The sequence below is a fragment of the Corticium candelabrum genome, chromosome 1, assembly GCF_963422355.1.
Source record: "Corticium candelabrum chromosome 1, ooCorCand1.1, whole genome shotgun sequence".
Lineage (NCBI taxonomy): Eukaryota > Metazoa > Porifera > Homoscleromorpha > Homosclerophorida > Plakinidae > Corticium > Corticium candelabrum.
This window is the reverse complement of record NC_085085.1, coordinates 3,154,722-3,178,968: the sequence shown is the minus strand read 5'-3', so window position 1 is coordinate 3,178,968 and position 24,247 is coordinate 3,154,722. Positions and strand designations below refer to the sequence as shown.

At 42.3% G+C, this 24,247-nt stretch overlaps 2 protein-coding genes and 1 long non-coding RNA gene across 3 annotated transcripts; 1 reads left to right on the top strand and 2 right to left on the bottom strand.

Moving 5' to 3' along the window:
• Positions 1 to 7,498: 7,498 nt before the first annotated feature.
• Positions 7,499 to 13,537, bottom strand: LOC134180708 (NHL repeat-containing protein 2-like). Its single transcript, XM_062647897.1, has 10 exons — positions 13,405 to 13,537; positions 12,023 to 12,775; positions 11,831 to 11,967; positions 11,394 to 11,489; positions 10,080 to 10,311; positions 9,799 to 9,921; positions 9,540 to 9,746; positions 9,283 to 9,481; positions 7,824 to 7,936; positions 7,499 to 7,763 (listed from the first exon to the last, which is right to left on the bottom strand). Exons 1-10 carry the CDS (start codon positions 13,531 to 13,533, stop codon positions 7,614 to 7,616), a joined length of 2,139 nt encoding a protein of 712 aa, XP_062503881.1. The 5' UTR covers positions 13,534 to 13,537; the 3' UTR covers positions 7,499 to 7,613.
• Positions 13,538 to 17,847: 4,310 nt separating this feature from the next.
• On the top strand, positions 17,848 to 20,511 carry LOC134180718 (fibroblast growth factor receptor 1-like). Its single transcript, XM_062647907.1, has 10 exons — positions 17,848 to 17,917; positions 18,053 to 18,139; positions 18,202 to 18,306; positions 19,299 to 19,468; positions 19,528 to 19,650; positions 19,723 to 19,793; positions 19,877 to 19,917; positions 19,982 to 20,081; positions 20,160 to 20,268; positions 20,330 to 20,511. Exons 1-10 carry the CDS (start codon positions 17,875 to 17,877, stop codon positions 20,375 to 20,377), a joined length of 897 nt encoding a protein of 298 aa, XP_062503891.1. The 5' UTR covers positions 17,848 to 17,874; the 3' UTR covers positions 20,378 to 20,511.
• LOC134180729 (uncharacterized) lies at positions 20,070 to 21,635 on the bottom strand. Its single transcript, XR_009970041.1, has 3 exons — positions 21,539 to 21,635; positions 20,473 to 20,525; positions 20,070 to 20,417 (listed from the first exon to the last, which is right to left on the bottom strand). It is a non-coding gene; the product is annotated as an uncharacterized LOC134180729 (long non-coding RNA).
• Positions 21,636 to 24,247: the final 2,612 nt, after the last annotated feature.

The window sequence follows — 24,247 nt, the reverse complement described above, 5'->3', positions numbered from 1 at the left end:
GGGTTTGGCTGTGACTGTTGAAATGTGTTGCCAAACCGGGCAATATTCTCAATGGCTGCATCCAGCTGGGGCCACCAAAAGTGGCTTCTGGCCATGCTTTTCATGCGAGAGGCCCCATCATGGTCGGCATGCAGTTCCCAAAGTAGACAGGAGCGAGAGAATGTAAGAATGATAACTCGATTTCCCCAAAGAAGACAATCTTGAGAGACTATAACAGCTCCCATTTCCTATTAAAATAGGGGCGTAAGTCTTCATCTGGACATTGGGTGGGTATCCAGTTTAGTCCACTGAAGAGCCTTTGAGATCATTGGATCACGCCTGGTGGCTATTGCTAGTTGCTTGGCAGTAAGAGGAAACCCTTGCAGGTAATCAATAGTGCAGACCCGTTCACTCTGTGTAATGAAGTTACTCTCTAACTTTGGATAAGGCAGTCACCACAAAAGCATTAGCAGTGGCGTTCTCCTTAGAATACTTGAATTCCATAGAGTATGAGTATGACGACAGAGTAAGGACCCATCTCTGTAAACGAGCTGCTGCCATAGTGGACACTCCATGTTTCGGGCCAAAAATCGCAGGCAAAGGTTTATGGTCAGTGACTAGCACGAATGGTATGTCTTACAAAAACTAGTAAAATTTCTTTACACCAAGTATGGTGCCCAGGACCTCACACTTTATCTGAGCATAGTTTTTCTCAATGCCTGTCAATTTTCTCAAATCAAAAGCAATTGGACGCCTTGCTGCATTAGGCATAATGTGTGTTATCACAACTCCCACACCATAGCCGAAGCATCTGTTGCCAGCCGTAATTGTAAGTCAGGATTGTATGTAGTGACAACTGTGGCACCTGTAAACTGTTGTTTGACTGCTGTAAAAGCCTGTTCACACTGAGCTGTCCAATTCCAAAGAACCCCTTCTTGTAGGAATCTGGTAAGTAGATGGAGCAATGTTGACACATGCGGAGTGAATCGGCTGTGATACTGAACCATGCCCAAGAATAATTGTAGTTGGGACACTGTTTCCGACTGAGGGCATTTTGTAATGCATTCCCGTAGTTGAATTAACATGAACTCCTTGAGCATCAATCTACTGTTCCAGGAACCTAACAGAGGGCTGAAAGAAACAACACTTCCCTTTGAGTTCGCCAAGTTCACACAGACCCTGATTGAAGGCATGCGAGGCCTGGAAGGAGTAAGGACAAGTGCCTCTGCATCAGGATCTGAGCTGTCTTTCATGGACTTTGTCTGCGTAGCAGGAGTTTACTTATGAGGTTTTGATCAATATACTGCAGCTAGATGCCCTTTCTTTGTACAAGACTTGCACACGGTTTCCAGATGACGACACGCAGATGCTAGATGATTGGGACTGCCACAGCGGTAGCAAAACTTTGTACCTTGTTTCCTAGTCGACTGCCTGTCCGCCATTTGGTGCACCTCTTCTGTTGTTGACGTAATAGGTAGTAGAGTAGGCGTGATCATTTGAAGAGTATCTTTCGCGGCAGCTTCCATGGATAGTGCTCCAATACTGTTTTCAAAGTCAACTTCGCCTGAGAAAGCAAGCTCTTTTGCATATGCGTTAGGCGTAAACCAACGACAAAACGGTCGCGTAACGCTTCATTCAGGAATGTCTCAAGTTTGCAATGCTGTGTAAGTTTTCGCAAAGCTGCAACGTAAGTACTGACATCATCCAAACCTTGGTTTCGCTTGTGAAAGCGACGGCAAAGGCGTTCTGCTAGTACCAGGGGTTTGGAGCAAACGATCTTAATGTCAGCAATCTTCTTCAAACTGAGTGTAGATGGCTTGGTCGGTGTCGTTAAGCTTTTCAGCAACCCGTACGTCTGGTTACCCACGAGAGCAATTGGAATGCGCGCTTCGTTCGCGACGCCTTTATAGCTACGAAGAACTGCTCCACCCGTTCAACGTACGCAGTCAAGTCCCAAACCGATACCAAACCTAAGAACGTCGCCATCTTCGTCGCCAGTGTGGTAACACTGAACTGTATTCTATTGCACTGCCTACGACTGCGCATGCACATTTACCACTCACTCTACTACACTTCGCAGCTCCTATTTTGTTCACAGCCCCTATTATTTCACAGGTAGCCCCTATATTCTTCACAGCCACTATTTTCTTCACAGCCCCTATTTTCTTCACAGCACCTGAGTTCTTCACAGCCCCTATTTTGTTCACAGCCACTATGTTCTTCTCAGCCCCTTTTCCTTCACAACCCCTATTTTCTTCACGTAAAGCCCCTATTCTGCTCACAGCCCCTATTTTGTTTACAGCCCCTATTAGATCACAGCCCCTATTCTGTTCACAGCCCTTATTTTCTTCACAGCCCTTATTTTCTTCACAGCCCTTATTTTCTTCACAGCCCTTATTTTCTTCACAGCCCTTATTTTCTTCACAGCCCCCATTTTGTTCACAGCCTCTGCTTTCTTCACGTACAACCCCTATTCTGTTCACATCCCCTATTTTGTTCGCAGCCCCTATTTGGTTCACAGCCCCTATTCAGTTCACAGCTCCTCTTTTCTTCACAACCCTTATTTTTTCACAACCCTTATTTCTTCACAACCCTTATTTTGTTCACAGCCCTATTTTCTTCACGTACAGCCCTATTTTGTTTACAGCCCTATTTGGTTCACAGCCATGAGACTATTTTGTTCGTAGCCCTGAGGCTATTTTGTTCACAGCCCTGAGGCTGTTTTGTTCAATGCCATGAGGCTACTTTCTTCACAGCTGAACAAAGAAGAATGAAGTCCCCGTAACAGCGGGATCTATTTGTTTAACTAAAGCGACTAATCGATTTCGGCTTCTTGACGTCTCATGCTCTGCTGTTGTGAGACCTATGAGAAGAACATAACAATGGTCATTATAATTTTCACGCTGCTACATAAATTGTCTTCTGTAATACGTAAGGTGCAATCATCATGACATTCAGAAAATTGTGGGGTAATAAAGGTGTAGCTCTAGAACTTGGAAGGTAAACTACCTATACGATTTCGATGATTTTATTTTCAGATTACAGACACTTATGTGAATAGCAATTACTAGTGTCCTTTAGGAGCTGATTCTGATGCTGCAAAAGTAGCCAAGAACGAGGCCATTTCAACGTAAGATTGGAGCTGTCTTAATTTGATTAACATTGCCAATTGCCGTTGCAATCATTTGAAAATGGCGTCCGAAATTCTATAGTGTATATAATTTATTAGATAGACATACAGACGTGTTGCCAATTAGCAAAGCTGTTTTGTTTACACAAGCTATCATTGGACGTTCGTATATATAGCAAATGATTTTATCTAGATACATATCGTTCACAGTCTGCTGTCGATGTTGATGTTGGCAGAACAAGTGCTATGCATGCTGGTTTCCACAGATTAAGAAACATGACTTTTAGCTCCTGTGATTCTACACTGACCAACTTGCACATCAAGTAATACCCTGACTCATTCTTGAGATCCTTATCTGATCCTACAGTGGCCACTTATATTCCAAGAGTGTACTTTCCAAACTGATAACATTACAGAGTCCGTAGTGTGCTGTCAATTTCTGAACTTTTTCTATCTGAGACTGTGAAAGACATGCAGATGGATTTGGATGAATGCTAAAAGCTGTGATCAGAGAAACACCGGGAAAGCGTTCATCTAGATGTCACGACAAAGCAGCCAGGTAAAGCTTATACACCTCTTCTGTAAATGTTCTTATCTTGTCTTCATTTAGCCACTGGCGATCTACTCCTGTTGTCCTGAGCTTGGAAGAGCTGCTAGGAGTTTCATCAGTTGCCGCTCGCTTTCTTTCAACAATGCAGATGTTCTTGGGCGTTCGATTGGGCTCTTCCAGCCTCTTCTAGAAGAGTCTGGAAGACACCTTCTTCCAACCTCCACCAGCGCAGGAGCTGGTAGAGGTTGGAAAAGGACCTCAGCTCGGTATTCAGGCGCGGATCCAGGATTTTTGAAAGAGGGGGTTGCAAATTTTGATAGGCCACGCCCACTTCAGTCTACACATTTGCATCGTTAGAGGTTCAAATGTCCCAGGCTTCTTACAGCTTATCTTAAGTAAATAGCAACAACTATGGCAACATATCTCTAGCAATGTGTCATGTTATCAACTCCCTAAATCATCAAAACTGTCTAACAGAATCTAACTGCATCATGCATAGACTACTGCTAAATAAATGTTAAGTAAACTACGGTGCAACTATGTCTCTTTCAAACAAAGATTCTATGAACAATCTCCATGGATGATTTTGTACAAACTTCGTCTGCTGGTACCGGGTCTTTGTAATGCATGGCGATAACTGATTGGTGTGCAAGACGCTCCTCTGCCATGGTAGACCTTGCTGAAGTCTTCAGTTTCCTCAGTAGAAAACATGACCTCTCTGCTTCTGCACTTGTGATAGGCAGTATACATGCTATCAATAGCAGACGATGAACATTCGGGTACAACCGAGAGTCACAGGCTTCCATGCCAGGAGAGGGTTACCTAATTGTTGGGTATGGCCTTCTTGCACTCTTGCTTTCTTTTCCTTGCTTTCTGCATTTCCTGGTATTTCCTTTGCCATACTGACTGCCGCCTTCTCACTTCACCTCATAGAGACTTTGCGAATGGAAGATCGGCTTTCCATTTATTGGGTCAACGTCAGAACGAACCAGAAGGGCAAGCACTAGACACAACAATGCTCGGATATTATCTTGCTCACCATTTTTAGATCGTTTGCGCATCTGAATAGGCAGAAGTCTAGGAGGGGTATCGCAACGGATCGTTTGTACTACTCAATCGGACTCCGATTACTAGTAGGTGTATTGCTCCGGTTTAGCTGTAAGTTCGTTTTTCTTGGAACAGATTCAATGGATCCAATCCTGTCTGCGAGTCGCAGAATATCTTGATACCAGATATCAAAGAGGTTGCGTATATCCTGCCTTGTTGCCTACATTCTTTCAGTTATGTACTGAGTGAACCATTCCCTACCCAACAAAGATATCCTGGTCACGAGTCTGGAGTTCCGCTGCCAGATGTCTCACTTCGTCAAGAATCCGCTTAGTTATTTTTAATTAAATACTGAAAATGAGCACAATGCGGCTTCAAGACCTTGTGCTTTATCTCCGAGGCCAACAAAAGGGGGGGGGGGTTGCAACCGCCACAACCCTACCCTAGATCCGCCACTGGTATTTCTAGCCGGGCCAGCGCGCATCAGTCCGGGCTGGCTCGGGTCAAATACATCGTGATAACTCCCATGGTGTTGGAAAACGGGCCGCCCATGCTCATTTGGTAGCCTCATGTAGCCAGACCCCCTTTTGACACGTTATACTTCCGCGCGAAAATGGCACAAATAGCGTGGAGCAAGACGAAGACTCTGTTAGGGAGGGACCAAGATGAGCAAGAAGTTTAGCTACCGTTTTGAACTCCGTTGCTGCATGTACGCAACAGTTGCCTGGCAATAGACCTACAACGTCTCGTCTATGTCCTACGCATTCTCGATATGACTGCTGTAAAGCCATAGAGAAAAAAACACGAGCAGCTTGGCTTCTCTCCGTTGCAAACGTGAGCTAACGCGAGCTATGTCAAGCTCAAGGAACTAACGCACGTAAGTGACACGCATAGGCTTCCTTCTACGGAGTGTTTCGTGTAAACGTGGGCTGGTATACTGGGCTGGTACGAGCTGGCGCGGCTCGTCTCAGCTCGGCTCACTATGCGTGCTCGTGTAAATAGGGTATTAGTTAATTAATTAATAAGCTTACCTTGAGATCCTCAAGTCTTGGCATCTGGATGATCTACTGCATAAAAGCTCAATTGCCTAGAATTATACCTTGTTTACACGAGCACGCATAGCGATCCGAGCCGAGCCGCGCCAGCTCGTGTCAGCCCAGTTTTCCAGCCCGCGTTTACACGACACACTCCGTAGAAGGAAGCCAATGCGTGTCACTAACGTGCGTTAGTTGCTCCGTTAGCTCACGTTTGCTACGAACAGAAGCCAAGCTGTTCGTTTTTTCTCTATAGCTTTACAACAGTCATATCGAGAATGCGTAGGACATATCTATCGCCGGGCGACTGTTGCGCACATGCAGCAACGGAGTTCAAACACTAAACTTCTTGCTCATCTTGGTCGCTCCCCAACAGAGTCTTCGTTTCGCTCCACACTATTTGTGCCGTTTTCGCGCAGATGTATGACGTGCAGAAAGGGGTCTGGCTACGCGAGACTACCACATGAGCATGCGCGGCCCGTTTTCCAGCAAGCTATCAGTTTACTCGATGTATTTGACCCGAGCCAGCCCGCGCTGGTGCGCACTGGCCCGGCTACAAAACCCGAACCGAGCTGGCCCGGCTCGGCCCGCGTTTACACGACGATTACAAACCAAGCTGACCGAGCTTATGTTATACGGGGTATTACGCAAAGCGGCCCGCTCTGTCAAATGATCCTGGGGAGAACACTGAAGTCTCACTAACCCACCTATATTTGAATCAGGTGGGTTCAACAGTGTACATAATTTATCTCTCGAACAAAGATGAAAGATGTCGTTACAAATAACGATAATCTACCCCCTCGTGTGATTCGACTCTATGTTGTAAATTGAAAGCTTGGTGGTGATGCACTCGCAGAATAAACCAGCATAATAAAACACAAATCTGTAGACACACATCCACACAGACGAACAATCAGATATGCTACAGCGCATGCTCGCTGACGGTTAAAATCAAAGATACTGGCAGATTGCCAGGAAGCAGGCCAGTTCTAATCATTCGCTAATGCTTACAGCATTCATAGACTGTATGAATACTAATAGGAGAACAAAATGTTTCACCAAGGTGCCCTAAAGCCTTGACAATGAGCCAACTATCCTAATATTTGTATTATATTCCCTAGGCTTTACATTTAAGGTGCAAACCACACTTACCCATACGTATTACAAAATCTGTACACACTCTAAACAAGTTCTATCATTGTACTAACAGCAGTTACTCTAACCCCTGCAAGACTATAAGACGTGCAGTAAAATATCAATTTTGTAATGTTAAGATTATTTCAAATTCTCCTATTAAGCAAAACTTCCTATCACAAAACCATGCATGTTGAAAAACAAATTGTGAAACAAAAGTTACATCAAAAGATAATGTGTTGTTGGAAATATATGGTTTAGGACAGTCCATCTGCCTAGTGCACTATTTACGGATGAGGCTGCCCTTTCTGTCGCCATTTCACAAAAACAAAAAATATTTGGTTAGGGGGTAGCTATAGGCCATTGTCTAAACCAGAAGTGAAATCGCGTTATGGACAACACACAAAGTACTGTAGTTCCTGTAAAAACACTATTGTGTCCTTACAATGATGCATTCTATAATTGACAACAAACGGGACTTTGGCATGTACTGGGTTTTACTTGCAACATGGCAGCATATGATCTATGAAAAGGTGGTGAACCCAGTAGCGTTGTAACAGATACAAATACAATAACAAAATACAAAGAAGGCACCACTATTTGGCAAGAGAACTGACACAGTCATGCAATCAAATATTTTATGTTCATTTAACAAATAAATTTCTAGGCAATTCTAAAAACAAAGTCAGTCAAGTTCATTACCTATACAAATTAGCTTCCTCTACTGCAAAGCTCATTCTTACACTTTACATTCAATAGTCATCGTATAATCATCATGCAAACCTGCCGATATCTCACTGCTTTCCAAAATATTGACTGGAACCTGAAACTTAGCACCCTGTACACGACACAGACCTGACTCCTCACAGAAATATACCACAGCTTCAACCTAACATAGACATATGATAAGATAATTAAACTAATTAATTAATTCTAAAATAGATTTTACCTCAAATGATGATTCAGTTAGATGGACTGCTGAAGTGCAAGAAAGAGAGATACAAACATCTTGGATAGAACTGATTGAACCTGATTTGTCACCCAACACTTTGATGGGGCATCCTAGAAATAACAATGTACAATCATGACTTAATGTATAAGACAAGAAATGCCATTAAAAATCAAACAAGACCAATACAAGTAATTCATAATTGGTGTGTTTATAGAATAAACATTCATTACAAATCGGTGTAAAACAAATACTACCTAGTGATTGCAACAATAACAAAATTCATTAAATACTAATTTGTCTCAACGTTTGAAAAGCCAATGCATGTAATGTAAACTTACCTTTTGCATGTATAATCGGAAAAACACTTGACAATGCAGTTAATTTACTTGAAATAGACCTGAACTAAAGTTTTATGTAGTTTTAATTAATAATAATAGTTGAATGTGGATAAATAATGTAAGCAATTGTTTAGTAATCAAATTGTTTGTATCAAAAACTAGAGTTTACATCAAATATGACTGAGATAAGCAAGTGCTAGCATTGAAAGTCACGAGCGCACGCACGCACGCACGCACACACACACACACACACACACACACACACACACACACACACAAATGGACAATGGATATGCCCTTTGGAAAGGTCCAAAGATAGCCTATTGCTAGGTAAGGACCCCGATGCTACGCGAAGTTTTAGGCCACACTGAGGAACCCCTTGATGCGTGGCCAGAACATCAAATGGCGCTGGCGCAGCCACGGGACTGGACATCAAGTCCACATGTACCCATATATACTGCACGGTGTTCTGCCAAGCCAGCGGTCTAGTCCACCCCCAGTCAAAGACCAGGTACTCATTGATACTCGTGAGTTGAGAGAAGCAACTGTTTGTGAATTTCTTGCCCAAGGAAATTACGTCTGTACTCGTCTGAGAACCTACAACCTCAATGTCCCGGATGTTTCCATTCTCCAAATACAACTCTCCAACTACCTGAGCTGCAGATACCACACACACAAACACACACACACACACACACACACACACACACACACACACACACACACACACACCTACCCACAACCACCCAGCCGCCCACCCACCCACAAACTCCAACCCACCCACCCACAAACTCCAACCCACCCACCCACAAACTCCAACCCACCCACCCACAAACTCCAACCCACCCACCCACAAACTCCAACCCACCCACCCACAAACTCCAACCCACCCACCCACAAACTCCAACCCACCCACCCACAAACTCCAACCCACCCACCCACAAACTCCAACCCACCCACCCACAAACTCCAACCCACCCACCCACCCACCCACCCACCCACACACACACACACACACACACACACACACACACACACACACACACACACACACACATACACACACCATCAAGTACATTCAATACAAATAATACTCTCAATACATTTCCAAACATTACCTTCTGGAATAACAATTTTCCAACAACTCGTAGCTCCCTCAGTAAAATGACAGCCTGCAGGGAGCTCAATGTGCAACCGAATGCTCCTTGTAATCCCATCTCTCATACACAATGGAGGCAGTTGAGTGACAGCAGTTCCTCTAGGAGCCACACGTTTCTCTTTGACTTGCTTAACAACAGCAGCTTCTCTGACAACCAACTGATCCCAAACAGCCAGTTAGTACAACGTCTAATACCACACAATACATATGACAAACCTGAGAAACAAGTTTCGATTCTAGGTCTACAATCTTAATACAATGATTGTTGGTGTCAGCCACATAGAGCTTGCAGCTGTCGTGTGATACACATAAACCTCCCGGTTCAGAGAACTGTGCACTACCATACGAGCCAACAGCTGCACCTGCCGCTCCATTTCCACACATGGTGACACACTCACGAGTCAAAGGATTAACACGTTTAATCTAAAATGTCAACAATTAGTTTACAAAATCTAGAAAGAGAAACATGAGCAACTTTGTGATTATAGGAGTCAGCGACATATAGATGATTGTCTTCGCTGTTATATGAGACTCCAAGAGGATGCTGTAACTTGACATCTACACCTTTGCCATCAACATCACCAAAAGCAAACAAATTCTACACAAACCAATAAGATTTGTTAGTGAATGGGTGCATTCATGCTTGTGTGTGTGTGTGTGTGTGTGTGTGTGTGTGTGTGTGTGTGTGTGTGTGTGTGTGTGTGTGCATGTGCATGAGTGTGTGTGACAACGAAATCGTGGATGCTACAACATTACCATGGGATCCAGTGCTCCTCCCACAACAGCTTTCGTTGCTCCATCCTGAAGACTCACAGACCTGATGCTACTGCTCTCACTGTCAGCCACATACAAACAACAACGGCCATCCTGACTAGCCACTGTAAGACCCGACGGCTGAGCAAATGCAGCTTTATGAGGATATGAGTTGTTGCGATTCTCTTCGGCCCCACTACCCGCAAACCGAACACACGTGCCAGCTGAATACGAGCTACACAGTGCAGCAATACAAGATTTGTGAACAAGCTGTATGTGACAATGATGATATATGTATGCAAAAATAATAATAAAATATGAAAATGCATGTGCTGTCAACAGCAAGAACCTATTCATTGCTTAACTAAATGTCACTGCAAATGCACATGCTAATGAGTATCACATTTCCTGGTAATTGATGATAGACCATCCATCACTGAATGCAATAATTTTTATTGTAGTCATGCTGTAAAAGCATTGAACCACATGCCAAGTGTGCATGACTCTTCAATACTAAAAAAATCACTAAATAACAAATCAATACCACTAAATGCCTACACAATGCGGTTACATAATGGAACCGATATGACAAGAACACTTCCTTATTCAGGCAGCTTGGGACCAGGCACTGTCCTTGATTCGAAATTTTCAGGTTCTTGTAACAGTTACGCTCAAACAATTTGTCAAAGTAAATGTTATTTATTGTACCCATACCTCTAGGTCTCAATCCTAATTTGAAAGCGTGTACTACGAAATATCATACATACATTACATGTTCACTCTGTGTCACTAGAAAAAGTCACTATATATATATAAACTAAATTTTGGAACAAAAAAACAAGTAATCGACGTTTGCTGGAAAGACTCCCTCTTTATGCAACATGGTCCACACTACAAACATGTGACCTGCTTAGGTGTCAAGTAAACGGAGGTGCCTGGATAAAAGGAGTCCGGATAAGTGAGAGTTTGAGTGCACTTCATAGACGATAGTGTTGTAGCAAACTTTGACTAAAATAGTATATTGCTTCTGCTTACAAGAAACTCTCAGTTGAGCAAAATGTTTTGTTTATTTAATTAAACTTTTCCTCTGCTCTGTGTATTGGTAGTAAAGTACTAGCAAGTGTAGAAAACTTGCAATAAATTTCAACAAGTCCACAAATTTACAAAGTTGTAACAAACACTAGCATCAGTTACAACTACCCGTCAATAAATTGATTTTGTATAAACTATGTCCTGCAAATTAGATTAATAAGATAACATTAAACATTCAGGCTTTAATATTTCAGTCACGGCACTGCAATTGTCTGATTTATTAACCTGCGTTTCAGCCACGGACCATCCTGAAGAAAATATGTCCATATTTGATGAGTCCCTGCCATTGCAATAAAGAGACCATGCTTGCATTCTCCCGTACTCCCTGAAATATACAACGAACAACTCCATGTCCTAGTTTATCAACAATAATTAATTTATTCATTTATTTATTTGCATCACAGACAGAAATCTAGTGCAAACGACATACAGCTATGAACATCCACACACACAAACATCAACAAAAAACTTTACAAAAATACGAACATAATAAACAATACAATATCAACATAATATCATGCTTGTCAACAACCACACCGGCCCTGCATTTGTCTTTCTATGCAAACTGTTGTGTTCGATGCTACTTGACTGCACAAGTCATAGTAAGTCAACAAACCTGCTAGCATACATGCATTTCATTCCATTACTGTAGTACATTCCACTTGCCTGGTAAACTAGCAATGCAGACGTCCCAAGGAGAACTAATGGCTTGTTCGACACCAATCTTACCACCCTGATGATCACCACCTTGCTGTCCAGTCCCAACTAATGTTGTCACCTTTCGAGCTTTCAAATCAACCTTCACACAATCCTTACTAATGGTCACACAAATATAACCAAACTAACATTTCTACCTTTCGAATGACATGATTATCAGTATCAGCTACATACAATATATCATCGCACCACACTAATCCTTGAGGTGCATGGAAACGTGTCGAGTTGTAGTCTCCATCTTGAAATCCACGTATTGGCCCACCGATCACATCAATAACCAGCCCATCCATGTTGATCACAACAATTCTGTGATGTCCAGTGTCGGACACAAACAGTCGATCACCAACCACGTCTACACATACTTTCCCTGGAAATTTCAACGGTGATGTTAGAATTTGATCTTTAGCTAGTGACATAGTAACAGCCGACTTATCCAGTAACCGTTCACGTTCATAGTACTTCAGAGCTGCTCCGACAAACGTGAGCATGTTGTCACGATGACCTTCTCCGACAAACTGATGAAGAACTCGACGATCAGGAGAAACAACCAACATCGTCGGCCATCCGGATACACCCATCTGACTCCAGAGAATACCATCGCAATCGTTGACAACCGGGTGGTCAATGTCGTATCGTAAAATAGCGTTTAAAATATTCTGAGAGTCTTTCTCGTTATCAAACTTGGCTGAGTGAACTCCGACGACAACCAGACCATCTGTATGTTTGTACTGATGCTCGACAGCGTGAAGGTCAGGCAAGACGTGTATGCAGTTAATGCAGCAATACGTGAAAAAGTCCAATATCAGGAGCTTATGATGCAAGTGCTCGTCGAGAGAGAGAGCAGAGCAGTTGAACCAATCCAGACTATCGGGAAAGCCATTAAAGCATTCCTGCAATGGCCAGTTGGCATAAAACACTATCTCATTGATAATTATGTAACATGCTCATTTATACGGTATCCTTCATATAGCTTAAACACGTAATTAAAATACTTAAAATATTCTTAATTAATTAGTAATGTAGTATTCTGGTTTTGTATAAAGATAACTTGCCAGATATTTCATACAAATTGTTTGTGCAAGAATAAAGTTGTCCAATTGCAATAAAGTTCATTACTCATGCAGAAATACTTTGTGCAATTAGAGCAAGTATAACAATAATTTAAATTTTAATTTAGGCACAAATTTAATTCTGTGGTGGCCGAAAAAAATCATTAGTTTGTTTCATGTACAAGTATATTGTTCAAGTGTGATTCAGTGTTTTTCTTCAACTACAACAATTTTCTTTACAATCAGTAAGAACTATTGTCTGCAGTCTAGTGCTAGCTTTACATGTGTGTGTGTGTGTGTGTGTGTGTGTGTGTGTGTGTGTGTGTGTGCGTGTGTGTGTGTGTGTGTGTGTGTGTGTGTGTGTGTGTGTGTGTGTGTGTGTGTGTGTGTGCTTGCCAACCGTCCCAGCACTATTTGCTTTGCGTTTGTCTTGTCGTGTATCTGTAGTTCCATGTCCAACGTATGCCCACCGTTTCAGCTTCTGAACGACACTGGTTGATGTAGTCCTCAACAGCCGCCTGTTTCGCACTTTCACTCGCGTCTGACGACAACGTGCTATTTAGCAGATGTCCGCGTATCTTCTGTGCACCTGAAAGCATGAGATCCGCTACGCTGCGCATGCGCACTTAGATGACAAGCCAATTAATTAGTAACGAGAATTTTTCGACCAACAACAGTTTGTCTAGACAGAGGTAATAATTTGTCAAATCTACATGCCAACTGGTCTACCTAGTTAGTTCTCTGGCACAACTTAGACACGTGGTAAAACACGTGGCAGTAGGAGACCCGGAGCAGCCCCAAATTCGAACTCCACCCAGTCTCTCTCTGCGGACTGACTATCCGGGGAATGACGACGGCAGAGAGACTGGGTCGAGTCTACCAAAATCCTGGATCCGCACCTGCAACTACTGCTTTCCTACTTTGTCACAGCAGCTGTCATACATACTTTACATACTTGCAATCATACAGATGCGTGATCCAAGGCAGTGAGTATCAGTTAGTTACGCATGCAACATCTTTGTTATCGATTGTGTCACCATGTGGTGTTTGCTAGTTACTAGGTATACAACATTGTTCTAATCTGCACTGTCGGGAGTGGAAAAAGTAAACACATGACGCATTCTGAAGTTCCTAAACCAACCATTTGGAAACCTAGAGTTTGACATGCACAGCACAGACACCTGAATTGGTTGCACACACTTCAGTCAAAGAAAAAATACCAATTTAAACCTAGCAAATTTTGGCACTGCAGTTTTTAACCATGGGCATGCATGCAATGCCCTTGTAGATTCCTCACAAGCATTTGACTTCGTCAAGAAAACAGTTTAATTAATTAACCTTAATAAACCGTTGAAATCAAAATTAATGACAATAATTCAAACTTGGTCAAAATACAATATTTTACGTATATCGATCTATATGTACGATTTACTGCATGTTTTTAGATCTAAAAAAATATTAGTACGTACTGTACTACTTTGGCAGCCTCCTACGAGAGTTTCTCTTTAGCCGTGCGGTTCAGACGATTGAGGCGCGTGTCAATGCGTGAGGTATGTCTAGTGAGTATCAATTACTTGTCGAGCGGCGTTTATTCAAGGGCGGCGTTCTTCTAAGGGCGGTTTTCTTTCGAGCGTATTTACGCCCATTTGTCTAGCTAGGCACTCGCTACAAAGAAAGAAACAATTTAGGTGTAAAGAACCTGGTACAACTAAACAGCTGAGCACTCCTAGGCCTGGTGGGACATCTCATTACTCGTCCATTGTGGGAATAGCACAGCAGGGTGTTAGGATTAACTATAGTGTACAGTATGTTCGACAGCGATGAATGCCAAGGTGTATTAATAGGCGGGTGTATCGACCAAAATTACATTGACGTCCTTGTTTATTGAAAGTGAAGAGGGAATACATAACAATGACGGCTGCCTAAAAGGTTTTTGGTGCAAGGTTGTTTGCTTTGCCCACGTGCATGTTTTCCCAGAGTAGCTCCATTACAGCGACTAAATACAGACATGGGCATAATTATGGAACCACCCTGAGCATGTGACCTAAATTTAAAAATTATTGGACTTTTTCAGACAGTGCGAGCATACATGCATCTACAGCGACAGCTGCACTTTTTAGCAAATTAAAACAAGTCATAATGGTGAGGTAATGGCTCTAATTGTGCCATTCACATGTCTGAGATTGGAGGTGATCATGTGTGACCTACATGACTGCTTCTTGCTGTCAGTTCCATCATTTGAAAGTTAATAATGAAAATCGTTTTCAAAAAGCTTCTAAACAATAAAATGACTTTGTTTATGTCAGAGCAGACTATACATTTCAGTTTACTTGAATACTGTGAGTCTGTTCTTGTGACGTCATAACATAAATGGTATAGACATGGTATTGTATAGTGGCGGTGGTTAGTCTGGCCATACTCTAATCTTTTGTTGCTACAGATTGTCAAGACGTCCAATCAGAACAATATAAATACCAAATAGCACGATTTGATGTAGAATCAGCGGGTCCGCAGGCATATTCATAAATCTGCAATTGTTGATTTCCATGATTCAGCTGATATGGGGGTGGCTCCTTAATTATGTCCATGTCTGTAATATCATTGCGGGTGTATATTGACTTTTTCTGGATAACTTTGCAAATACCCAGGCAAATACCATACGCGGAACCGGCACAAGATGGGCTTTCCAGTGAAAACCTCAGCAGCCTCTAATTCTGGAATGTACTGTACTCTAGTGCAAAACGGGATTTTCTAACAGAGTGTGAACACGGGCACTGTAGATTGAATTCAGTGCAGTTTCTGCAATTAAAAACTGCGCATCGATCAAAAATCGAGCGCACAATTTTTGACGATAATATTATATTATGTTAATTAATTATTAATTAATGAAATCTTGCAATTGACAATATAGTCATGCGATTTAGAATTGATGCGCTTTACCAAGTCGCCTACGCAATTTCTATTTCTAGTGTCACTGCTTCCGTACGTCATGAGTGAAAGGTGAAAAGATTGTTGTTACATGCATCTCCAGAGTCTAGATATCATTATATATGTATATATGACATATCCCTCTGGTGCTTACCCAATAACATTGGAGGTCGTCGCGACCACTGCACCAATCATACGCCCAGCGGGAGGCTACAAGAAACGTGAGAAGAAGTAGAGTCATTCAGCAGAAGCAGTAAGTCGAATCTACCATCGTCTTAGAGTGAGTTCTGCGTGGGGCATATGAGTAGACACCACCACTCGCACAAGCACAGATAGATCTATTCCGGCTGTTTAGTGTCATATATACATAGTTCGTTGTGTGACCCTTCAATACTACAGTGAACTACCTAGTTGTGTGACCTTCCTAGAAGCCAGGGCGCGTTAGCTGTGTGCAACAAGCAACTCTTCTACGTCAACATGTTGTGGACATTGTTGTGGACATTGCCACTAGCCTACGGCAGACAATCTCTTAGTAAGTATCCATGAATTTTACGTCCATGAATTGTCTCTCTATGAACATCCGTTTATTAACAGGCAAGCCTTACTATTTTCCATCAATCCAGGCAGACAGTGAGCATCAGTTTAATGCACCACCTTGGCATACGCATGATGATCGATTGTGTCTCTATGGTCACCATGTAGTGTTTGCTTGTTAAAGTAAAACATTGTTTGGCTTCTTCCTATAGCATCACAGTCGGGAGTTCACAAAAGTAAACATCATGTATTTGAAGTTCCCTCCAATTTGGAAGACTTTACTTTGACGTGCAGAGCAAACAGGACTGCGGACAGATACCTGAATTGGTTGCCAACATACAAACAGGATCGAATCAGATCAAACTGTGATGCACATAGAAAGTCAAACTTGTGTTTGCAAGATGAATCAGATGATGGTACTCGTCTCGTTCTGCGTTTCTACCACATTTCAGAATTGTCTGTTGGTAAATACCGTTGTGTCAGTCGACCCATCGCCAGTATAGGAAAGTCCGTGGCAACAGCAGTGACAATACTTGTATACAGTAAGATGTCTGCCATGTTACGAATGTCTCTTACATTTTAAGACCACTTTTGTAGATATCTCATCAACTCCACCCGTTTACTCAATCGATAACCAAACAGATTTTATCTATTCAAACATCGACTTTGTAAAATCGATCGACTTGGTCATTCCATGCCAGTTTGTGTACAAAGAAAGCAGACTGTCGTTGAGTGAGACTGAAGTTGAATGGAAACTCACTGGCAATGAGTCAATTTTATGGCATCAAACGTTTGATAAGCAGCAAGCTAATCTTTCGATTCAAGTTGACAGTATACACGAGTACAGAGGAATGTATCGATGCATTGCCAGTTCAAGATTCTATTCACAATCGTTAGTGCTAAAGAAAGTGAAGATTGCTTTCAACCCAAGTAACACAAGCTTTCCTGGTCGTAAGTATATTGTATTCCATCACATTTATTATATTTGTCTGTTTGTCTGTCTGTCTGTCTGTCTCTGTCCGTCTGTTTCTGTCTTTCTGGCTACTAAACCTACTCTTTATTCTGCAGAGTCTAATGCTACACAACCCCCCACTTCCACTCAAGAGTTCTTTCAAAACAGAACAGATAATGCAGATCTCAACTACACAATCACACCCAATGACAATTCAACTAGTGGCAACATGTCTGCAGCATCGGTCACACCTACATCTAACATTATAAGCAACACAAAGTCAACAAAAACTGTTGTTATTGCTTCTGTTACTTTGGCATTACTGACGGCAAGTTCCTTAGCAGTCCTACTGGTCTGCTTTGTTATAAAACGACATCAGCAACAATCTTGGAGACTGTGTTTACGTGACCATAGTCAGTGGAGAAAGGATGTCAGACAAGAAATAGATGTAATGACAAAAGACAGTGCCTTGGCAAGAATATCTTCAAAATTCCATTATTCACAAGAACTGAACGTCCCAAAGGAAATGCGAATAGCACGAAATCACATTCGAATGCACAGAACAATTGGTATAATATGCATCTGCATGGTGTGTGTGTGTGTGTGTGTGTGTGTGTGTGTGTGTGTGTGTGTGTGTGTGTGTGTGTGTGTGTGTGTGTGTGTGTGTGTGTGTGTGTAGTCTGTAACTTCTAATATAATTTTAGGTGAGGGATACTTCGGTCTCGTCATGGAGGGTGAAATATACAAAAAACAAACATCATGGACTAGAGTTGCAGTCAAGATTTCAAAAAGTAAGATGTTCGATGACCAAACCCAAGTTGTTTCTTCAACTATAATAATCAATTAACTACAGGTCATGTTGAGGGATCAATCAGTTTGGCAAATGAAGCTGTAATCATGGCAAAAATAGGCATCCATGAAAACGTTGTCAGGTTATTAGGTGTCTGCCATCACAAAGGTACATTGAATTCTTCTTGTCCACTTCATTAATTTTGTTTGTGTTAAACATGATCTACGTTAGTATACACTCATGCCATGCTGGTGTCACAACTGACAGTAATAAAGCCAGGGCTGTCTTTACATTAGTTTCACTCACTGACTCAATGGCAGTTTACAATGCCAGTGTACATATTCAGCTACTACTACAGCTGTACATGTTGTAGTAGACCATCTGAAAGGAGTCCTGACCCAATTGCCCCGAATTCTGAATCCCAGTACACTTTACTATCTACTTTCTGATGACGGAATGAGTGCAGTCAATAGAACTAAGCTCAATTTCTATAACAATTTGACCAGCCAGTATGGGTCATGCTAGGTATGTAGAGTTAAGACTTGTAAGAGTATATTTGTAACATGAAATACCAATTAACACAATTAGTTTCATTTTAGTTACCTGAGGAATCTAGAGTCCAATCAGAGAATATCAGCCAGTGGGAAAATCTCTAGAGTCAGGGCAGTAGAACATGTATGTAGCTGACTCCAATATCATTAGAGAACACGTAATAATTATAAGGTGGGACAAGATCTCTGACAGAACAACCCCATCCTGCTTACTCGGCTAGCACATGCTTCTTACAATTCGCAAGCCATAAAATTCAAACTAGATGCTTGGGACACAGAATACAAAGAAGACTTGTTGTACGTGTTAGTTCTTGTCATTTTACTAGTAGCCGCACCACCCACTTACAAGGAGGCAGTGCTTTGACAACCACATCTACACCCCAGCCACTGCACACTGAAATATCTTTAATATGAATCTGTTTCCTTGTTACCAAAGATCAGCAGTTTATATTATTATAAGTAAGAAAGAAGACAGATTACCCTGTCAGATTTGATCAAACTGTTTATAAACAGCAACCTCTGGTGTACTTGCCTAATAATCTATCTCTCCAAAATACCTTTCAACTGATAACATTCTACCTAATTTGTCATCACGTTTGTTACATCCAGATTCACTTCTTCTGATTATGGAATACGCAGAGCACGGCAACTTACGTTCACATCTTCTCTTGCAAAGAAACACAAACGCCGAAGAATGTACGCACAGTTGTCCAACACAGAAAGCATTTCTCCATGCTCTGCAAGTTGCTAAAGGCATGGCCTATATAACATCTCACAAGGCAAAAGATTCGTAATTCCTACATTGTAGAATCAATTGACATGTTGTCTGTTATTTCAGTGCATACATGGAGACTTGTCCGCTCGCAACGTCCTTGTTGGTGCGGGCAATGTACTCAAAGTGTCTGATTTTGGTCTTGCAAAAGATATCCATTATTACGAGTTTTACAAGAGAAAGACTCCTGTAAGTGTAAACGATGAGAAGCACATACATGCATGATGTTCAGTGAGTATTTACAACATGAATGCTCTACAGGGAATTGTTCCTTTCAAATGGACAGCCCCGGAGAGTCTAATCGATAAAATATACACAGAAGCAAGTGATGTGTAAGTGGTGTGCATTGGTGTCTGCACCTGCACAAGTTTGCATGCATGTTATGTACAAGCTAAAAATGCTTCATCTTCATCAGGTGGTCATTTGGAGTTCTCTTATGGGAAATTGCCACACTTGGTAACTAGCCTGTTCTACACAACCTTACAACCACCCATATCTCATTCACTGTTTTGATTTGCAGGAGGCTTACCATACCCTGGAGTCCCAATTGAGGAACTTTATGAGCTGCTCACCAAAAGAAACTACCGCATGAAGCAACCACCCAACTGTTCAAAGAAATTGTAATACGTATACTATAACTCAATTAAACTTATTATAGTTACGCATATCAAGCAAAAAGTAAACCACTTTGTATATAGATACAATTTGATGGTCAACTGTTGGAATGAACTACCTAACAATCGTCCAAGATTCAGTGATTTGGTTGGACAAACACAGCAAGCAATGTCAGAACTGGAAAAATCAGATGTAAGTTCAATGCAATAGCTAAATGCACAAGATGGCATCATCCAATATGTCATGTCTCTAGACATTAATGCAAGATGCACAGAGGAGTGGTGAAGTGGTTACTGAGTGAACTGGATGCACAATCCGTTTTAATGTCGTCATGGGAAGACCTAGAGGCACAAATCCATTGGCACTAAATGTCACATGTTCATTTAAAATGCATACCATTAGTGTTTTTGTTTGGTGAAATAAAACTTCAGTACATCAAGGATCCACACCTGAGCGGCAGAGCCATTCAGAAATTTTCAATCTTGTTATTTATGTGTCTCTAAATGGTGCTTGCATTTCGCATGAAATTCAATGACTACTCGATTTGAGATCATGAAAGCACAACGTTAAGACTAATCCATCACTGTGACAGATGAGCCCTTCATCTCAAGAGCTAATAATTTTAATTAGAAAATGTAACAAGTTGACAACTACACTAATAACTAATAACAGTAACTCATAATACAATAATATGAATAGCTGACTGAACAGAAACTCCACAAATCAATTGCCACAGACGCATTTTACATATACTTTCACAATTTTACAAAAGCATCAGGGCATTTCTGTCCACAAAACACTGTGATCTAGCCTCATCCCCAAACTCACGTGAGCCTGGCAGTGTCCAGTTGCCGTATGACACTTTCAGCCTCCCATGAACCAGACACTGCCAGGCTTACGTGAGTCTGGGGACGACGCTACTGTGATCCAATTCAATGAAGGTGCAACACAATATTTACTTTTTTTTGCTGATATATACATACATGTACATTTAAAGTGCTCTAATTCTGATTTGCCAAATTAGGACATTTGTCACACCTCTCATTTATTTATTAATTAAGTGACAGCATATCTATATACCAATCATTTAAAAACTTAAATAATAAAAAATGTGTGATGCAGTGTGGCCAAGTTAAATCATTGTTTTGTTCCAAGCACAAGTAAATCGTTCAAAGGTGATTCAGTGCTTTTCTTCAACTAAAACAGTTTCTTCTATAAATTATTATGAATGATTGTGTGTCACAATCGTTCATGCTAACTATCTATATGTATGTGCGCACACGTGTGTGTGTGTGTGTGTGTGTGTGTGTGTGTGTGTGTGTGTGTGTGTGTGTGTGTGTGTGTGTGTGTGTGTGTGTGTGTGTGTGTGTGTGTGTGCCTCCCAGCACTATCTGCCTTGTGTTTGTCTGTACATATCTTTGTGTATCAGTAGTTCCATGTATATTACAGTACGCGTGCTCACCGCTTCCGCTTCCGAACGACACTAGTTGATGTAGTCCTCAACAGCCGCCTGTTTCACACTTCCACTTGCGTCTGACGACAACGTGCTATTTAGCAGATGCCAGCGTATCTTCTGTGAACTGGAATAAGCTCTAGTAAGTCGAGCGCGCATGCGCATATAATAAGCCAGTTCTTTGTCCAGGTAAAATGAAGAAGCCCTTGGAAGTTCAAACCCTTGGCCGGTATGCACTTTGAAGGTAAATTAGTCGCGCTATGACAAAATCGTATGACAGAATCGTATGATGTGGGTAATAACTAGGAAGCATTATTGAAATAGTCACAGGTCGATCTTGAGGTAAGTCACGTGACTGGCTGTTACCCTGTACAACGGGTAGCTGCGCAGTCCGTCAGCCAAAATCCCGTAGGACCTCGCTTCTATTTTTTACAACCTTCGCTCGTCGGTTCTTTGTGCAGGTGATTGTTTGTGCAGCTTTTGATGTCGTTTGTGCAGCTTTTGAGGTCGTAACTACGGGCGGTTTTAGCTAGGCGTGGCATAGGTACCAGAGCCAAAACAAAATTAGATGTGGGAACGTTACAAATGCAGCTAGATTAGGCGTTATTTCTAAATGCATGATACAAATGCAGTTGTTTCCAAATGATGGAACAAGCCAAATGTTACAAGTCGGGGAGCCTAGACGCTAAGCCGGCGGGCAATCTTCGCCTTACGTGATGAAGTAACGGGCGTGATCATTGTTCAGTTTGTTGGTGGGAAACCTTGTTACAAATGTAGACCAAACAAGCAGCTCACCACCGATTTTCCAGCTCACAAGAATGTAAAAGTCTCGTTCTTTGTGCAGCTTCTCTAGGCGTCTTGTTGTTTGTGCCGATTCTTTAGCTAGACGTCGCCTACTGTGCACTGTACCGTATGTACACAACTATCCGTCTAGCCGCAATTTTGGTTGTTGTAATGAGGTGACCCCAGAGCCAAGACAAAACATCAATGTGGGAAAACATGCACGTGCTCATGTACACTAGTTAGGCGTCTGTTCGCTCTGACTTTGGATACCGTAAAACAAAAATGAATAGAGACGCACTAGCGTACTTACAGGTCAGCCGAGCTGCTTTGTCTGACAAACAGATGCAGTCATGGATAATACACGTTCTCCTTCGCAAATTCCCGTCAAACGTCAAATTTCTGTTGCAGACGACACTAGTGATCTTTGCAACAACACCACGGCCGCTCAGCCATGCACACCCAAAATTCAAGCTGGCAGACTGCAGAACCACTATGCAGAAACACCGTGGAACAAGCAAAATGTTACAAGTCAGACACCCTCGCTCCTGGTTGTTGTTGGGGAAATATGCACGTACAAATGTATGTGCTAAACCCCCTAAGCAAAGGACTACACACCATGTACAGGACGGACGCCCGATGGCCGAATTCTCCTAGTAAGCAGCTACCAAAGAAAGAGAGGTGCAGCCCCATGATGACATCACATTCGTCTATTGGTCGGTAATGGTATCACTTCTCGTCTATTGGTCGGAATAGCTTCATTTGCATCTCCGCTAACCAACTATGTACACGGTCGCCGGGTCGTCGGGTCGTCGAACGACTGCTATACCCTCCACCCGGAAATCCGGGCCTCGGGTAATTAACCCGAGGCGCGCATGGGTTACGATTATGTGTCACAGTACAGTGTACAGACGGACGGACGGCCAATTGCAATATTAATGCTATTGTAGGCGTGTCCAAATTTTTAGTAGGTTGGCAGGTCTGGCCATCCCGAGTGCCAATAGGGTTGGCACGGTAAATGTTAGCTACATAGAAGGTGCCAATCCATGTACGTACGTATGTACACATGTACATGTGCAGTAGCCTCGCAAGACGGGCTCTTCCGCGCAGTCGCTGAGCCAACCGCACGTGAATCTCACGAGGAGGAGGAGCTTTTACCGGAATTGCTCCAGCGCGAGAAGAGCCTGGTCGCTTTCGAGAACGTCATGGTGACGTGCGACCCCTGATCCGGTTTCATAGTTTGCATAAGGCTAATTCTATTTCCTAAAGAGCTCGTTAATGTAATTGCGCTGATACATGAAGCAGAGAGGTAAGTAGCCCTCCACGGAGAGCGCTTGAACACGAAATCCAGTGAGCCGTTGATGGACAAAGTGCTGGTAAATAATGAGCGTAGGAATGGCCTACATGGGACTGGTCCGCTGAACCTACACTCTCCAGCAACGTTTCTTTCTACTGAACTCATTTGCAGGTTTGCGCGAATTGAAACCGACGTAGAACTGTTCACCACTCTTGCGCGTCTACTCTGACATCTATAGTCTGTAGGGGAAATGGTGTGAGAACTGCAGGCCCAGTTTCACTCAATGGTTCATGAAAACAGTGGCCTAGAGCTTGTTGACCTCTCCACGTCATGATCAGATTGGCGTGCATTGCTAACGCAGTCTATGTGACGGTACTTTCGACTCAGCAAGCAGCACTTTTGTACGATATTGGCTCTCCTCACGGTGAACTGGAAACATCTAGGCATGGGAAAACAGCAGTGCAGTGGACCTACCATGTTCAGGAAGTGTAGAGTTGACTCGTAGTTGCACGTGTACTACGTGCGACTTGTTTCAATGCACGGACTCTGACTGCTACCTAGATACACTAACCGCGTACAATGAGTTCATTTCTCAAACTACCGCGCTGCAGATCTAGATTCGGCGGTGTGCTGTTGGCGAA

Excerpts from the sequence above, each read along its gene's own strand:
- LOC134180708 (XM_062647897.1), bottom strand. The coding sequence starts at position 13,533 with ATGCTTTCAGGTGCACAGAAGATACGCGGACATCTGCTAAATAGCACG. Across the intron at positions 9,922-10,079 it reads GAGGAGCACTGGATCCCATG|AATTTGTTTGCTTTTGGTGA; the intron begins GTAATGTTGTAG and ends TGGTTTGTGTAG. Across the intron at positions 7,937-9,282 it reads GAAAATTGTTATTCCAGAAG|GATGCCCCATCAAAGTGTTG; the intron begins GTAATGTTTGGA and ends TGTTATTTCTAG.
- LOC134180718 (XM_062647907.1), top strand. The coding sequence starts at position 17,875 with ATGCGAATAGCACGAAATCACATTCGAATGCACAGAACAATTG. Across the intron at positions 20,082-20,159 it reads CCCAACTGTTCAAAGAAATT|ATACAATTTGATGGTCAACT; the intron begins GTAATACGTATA and ends CTTTGTATATAG. Across the intron at positions 20,269-20,329 it reads CAGAACTGGAAAAATCAGAT|ACATTAATGCAAGATGCACA; the intron begins GTAAGTTCAATG and ends TCATGTCTCTAG.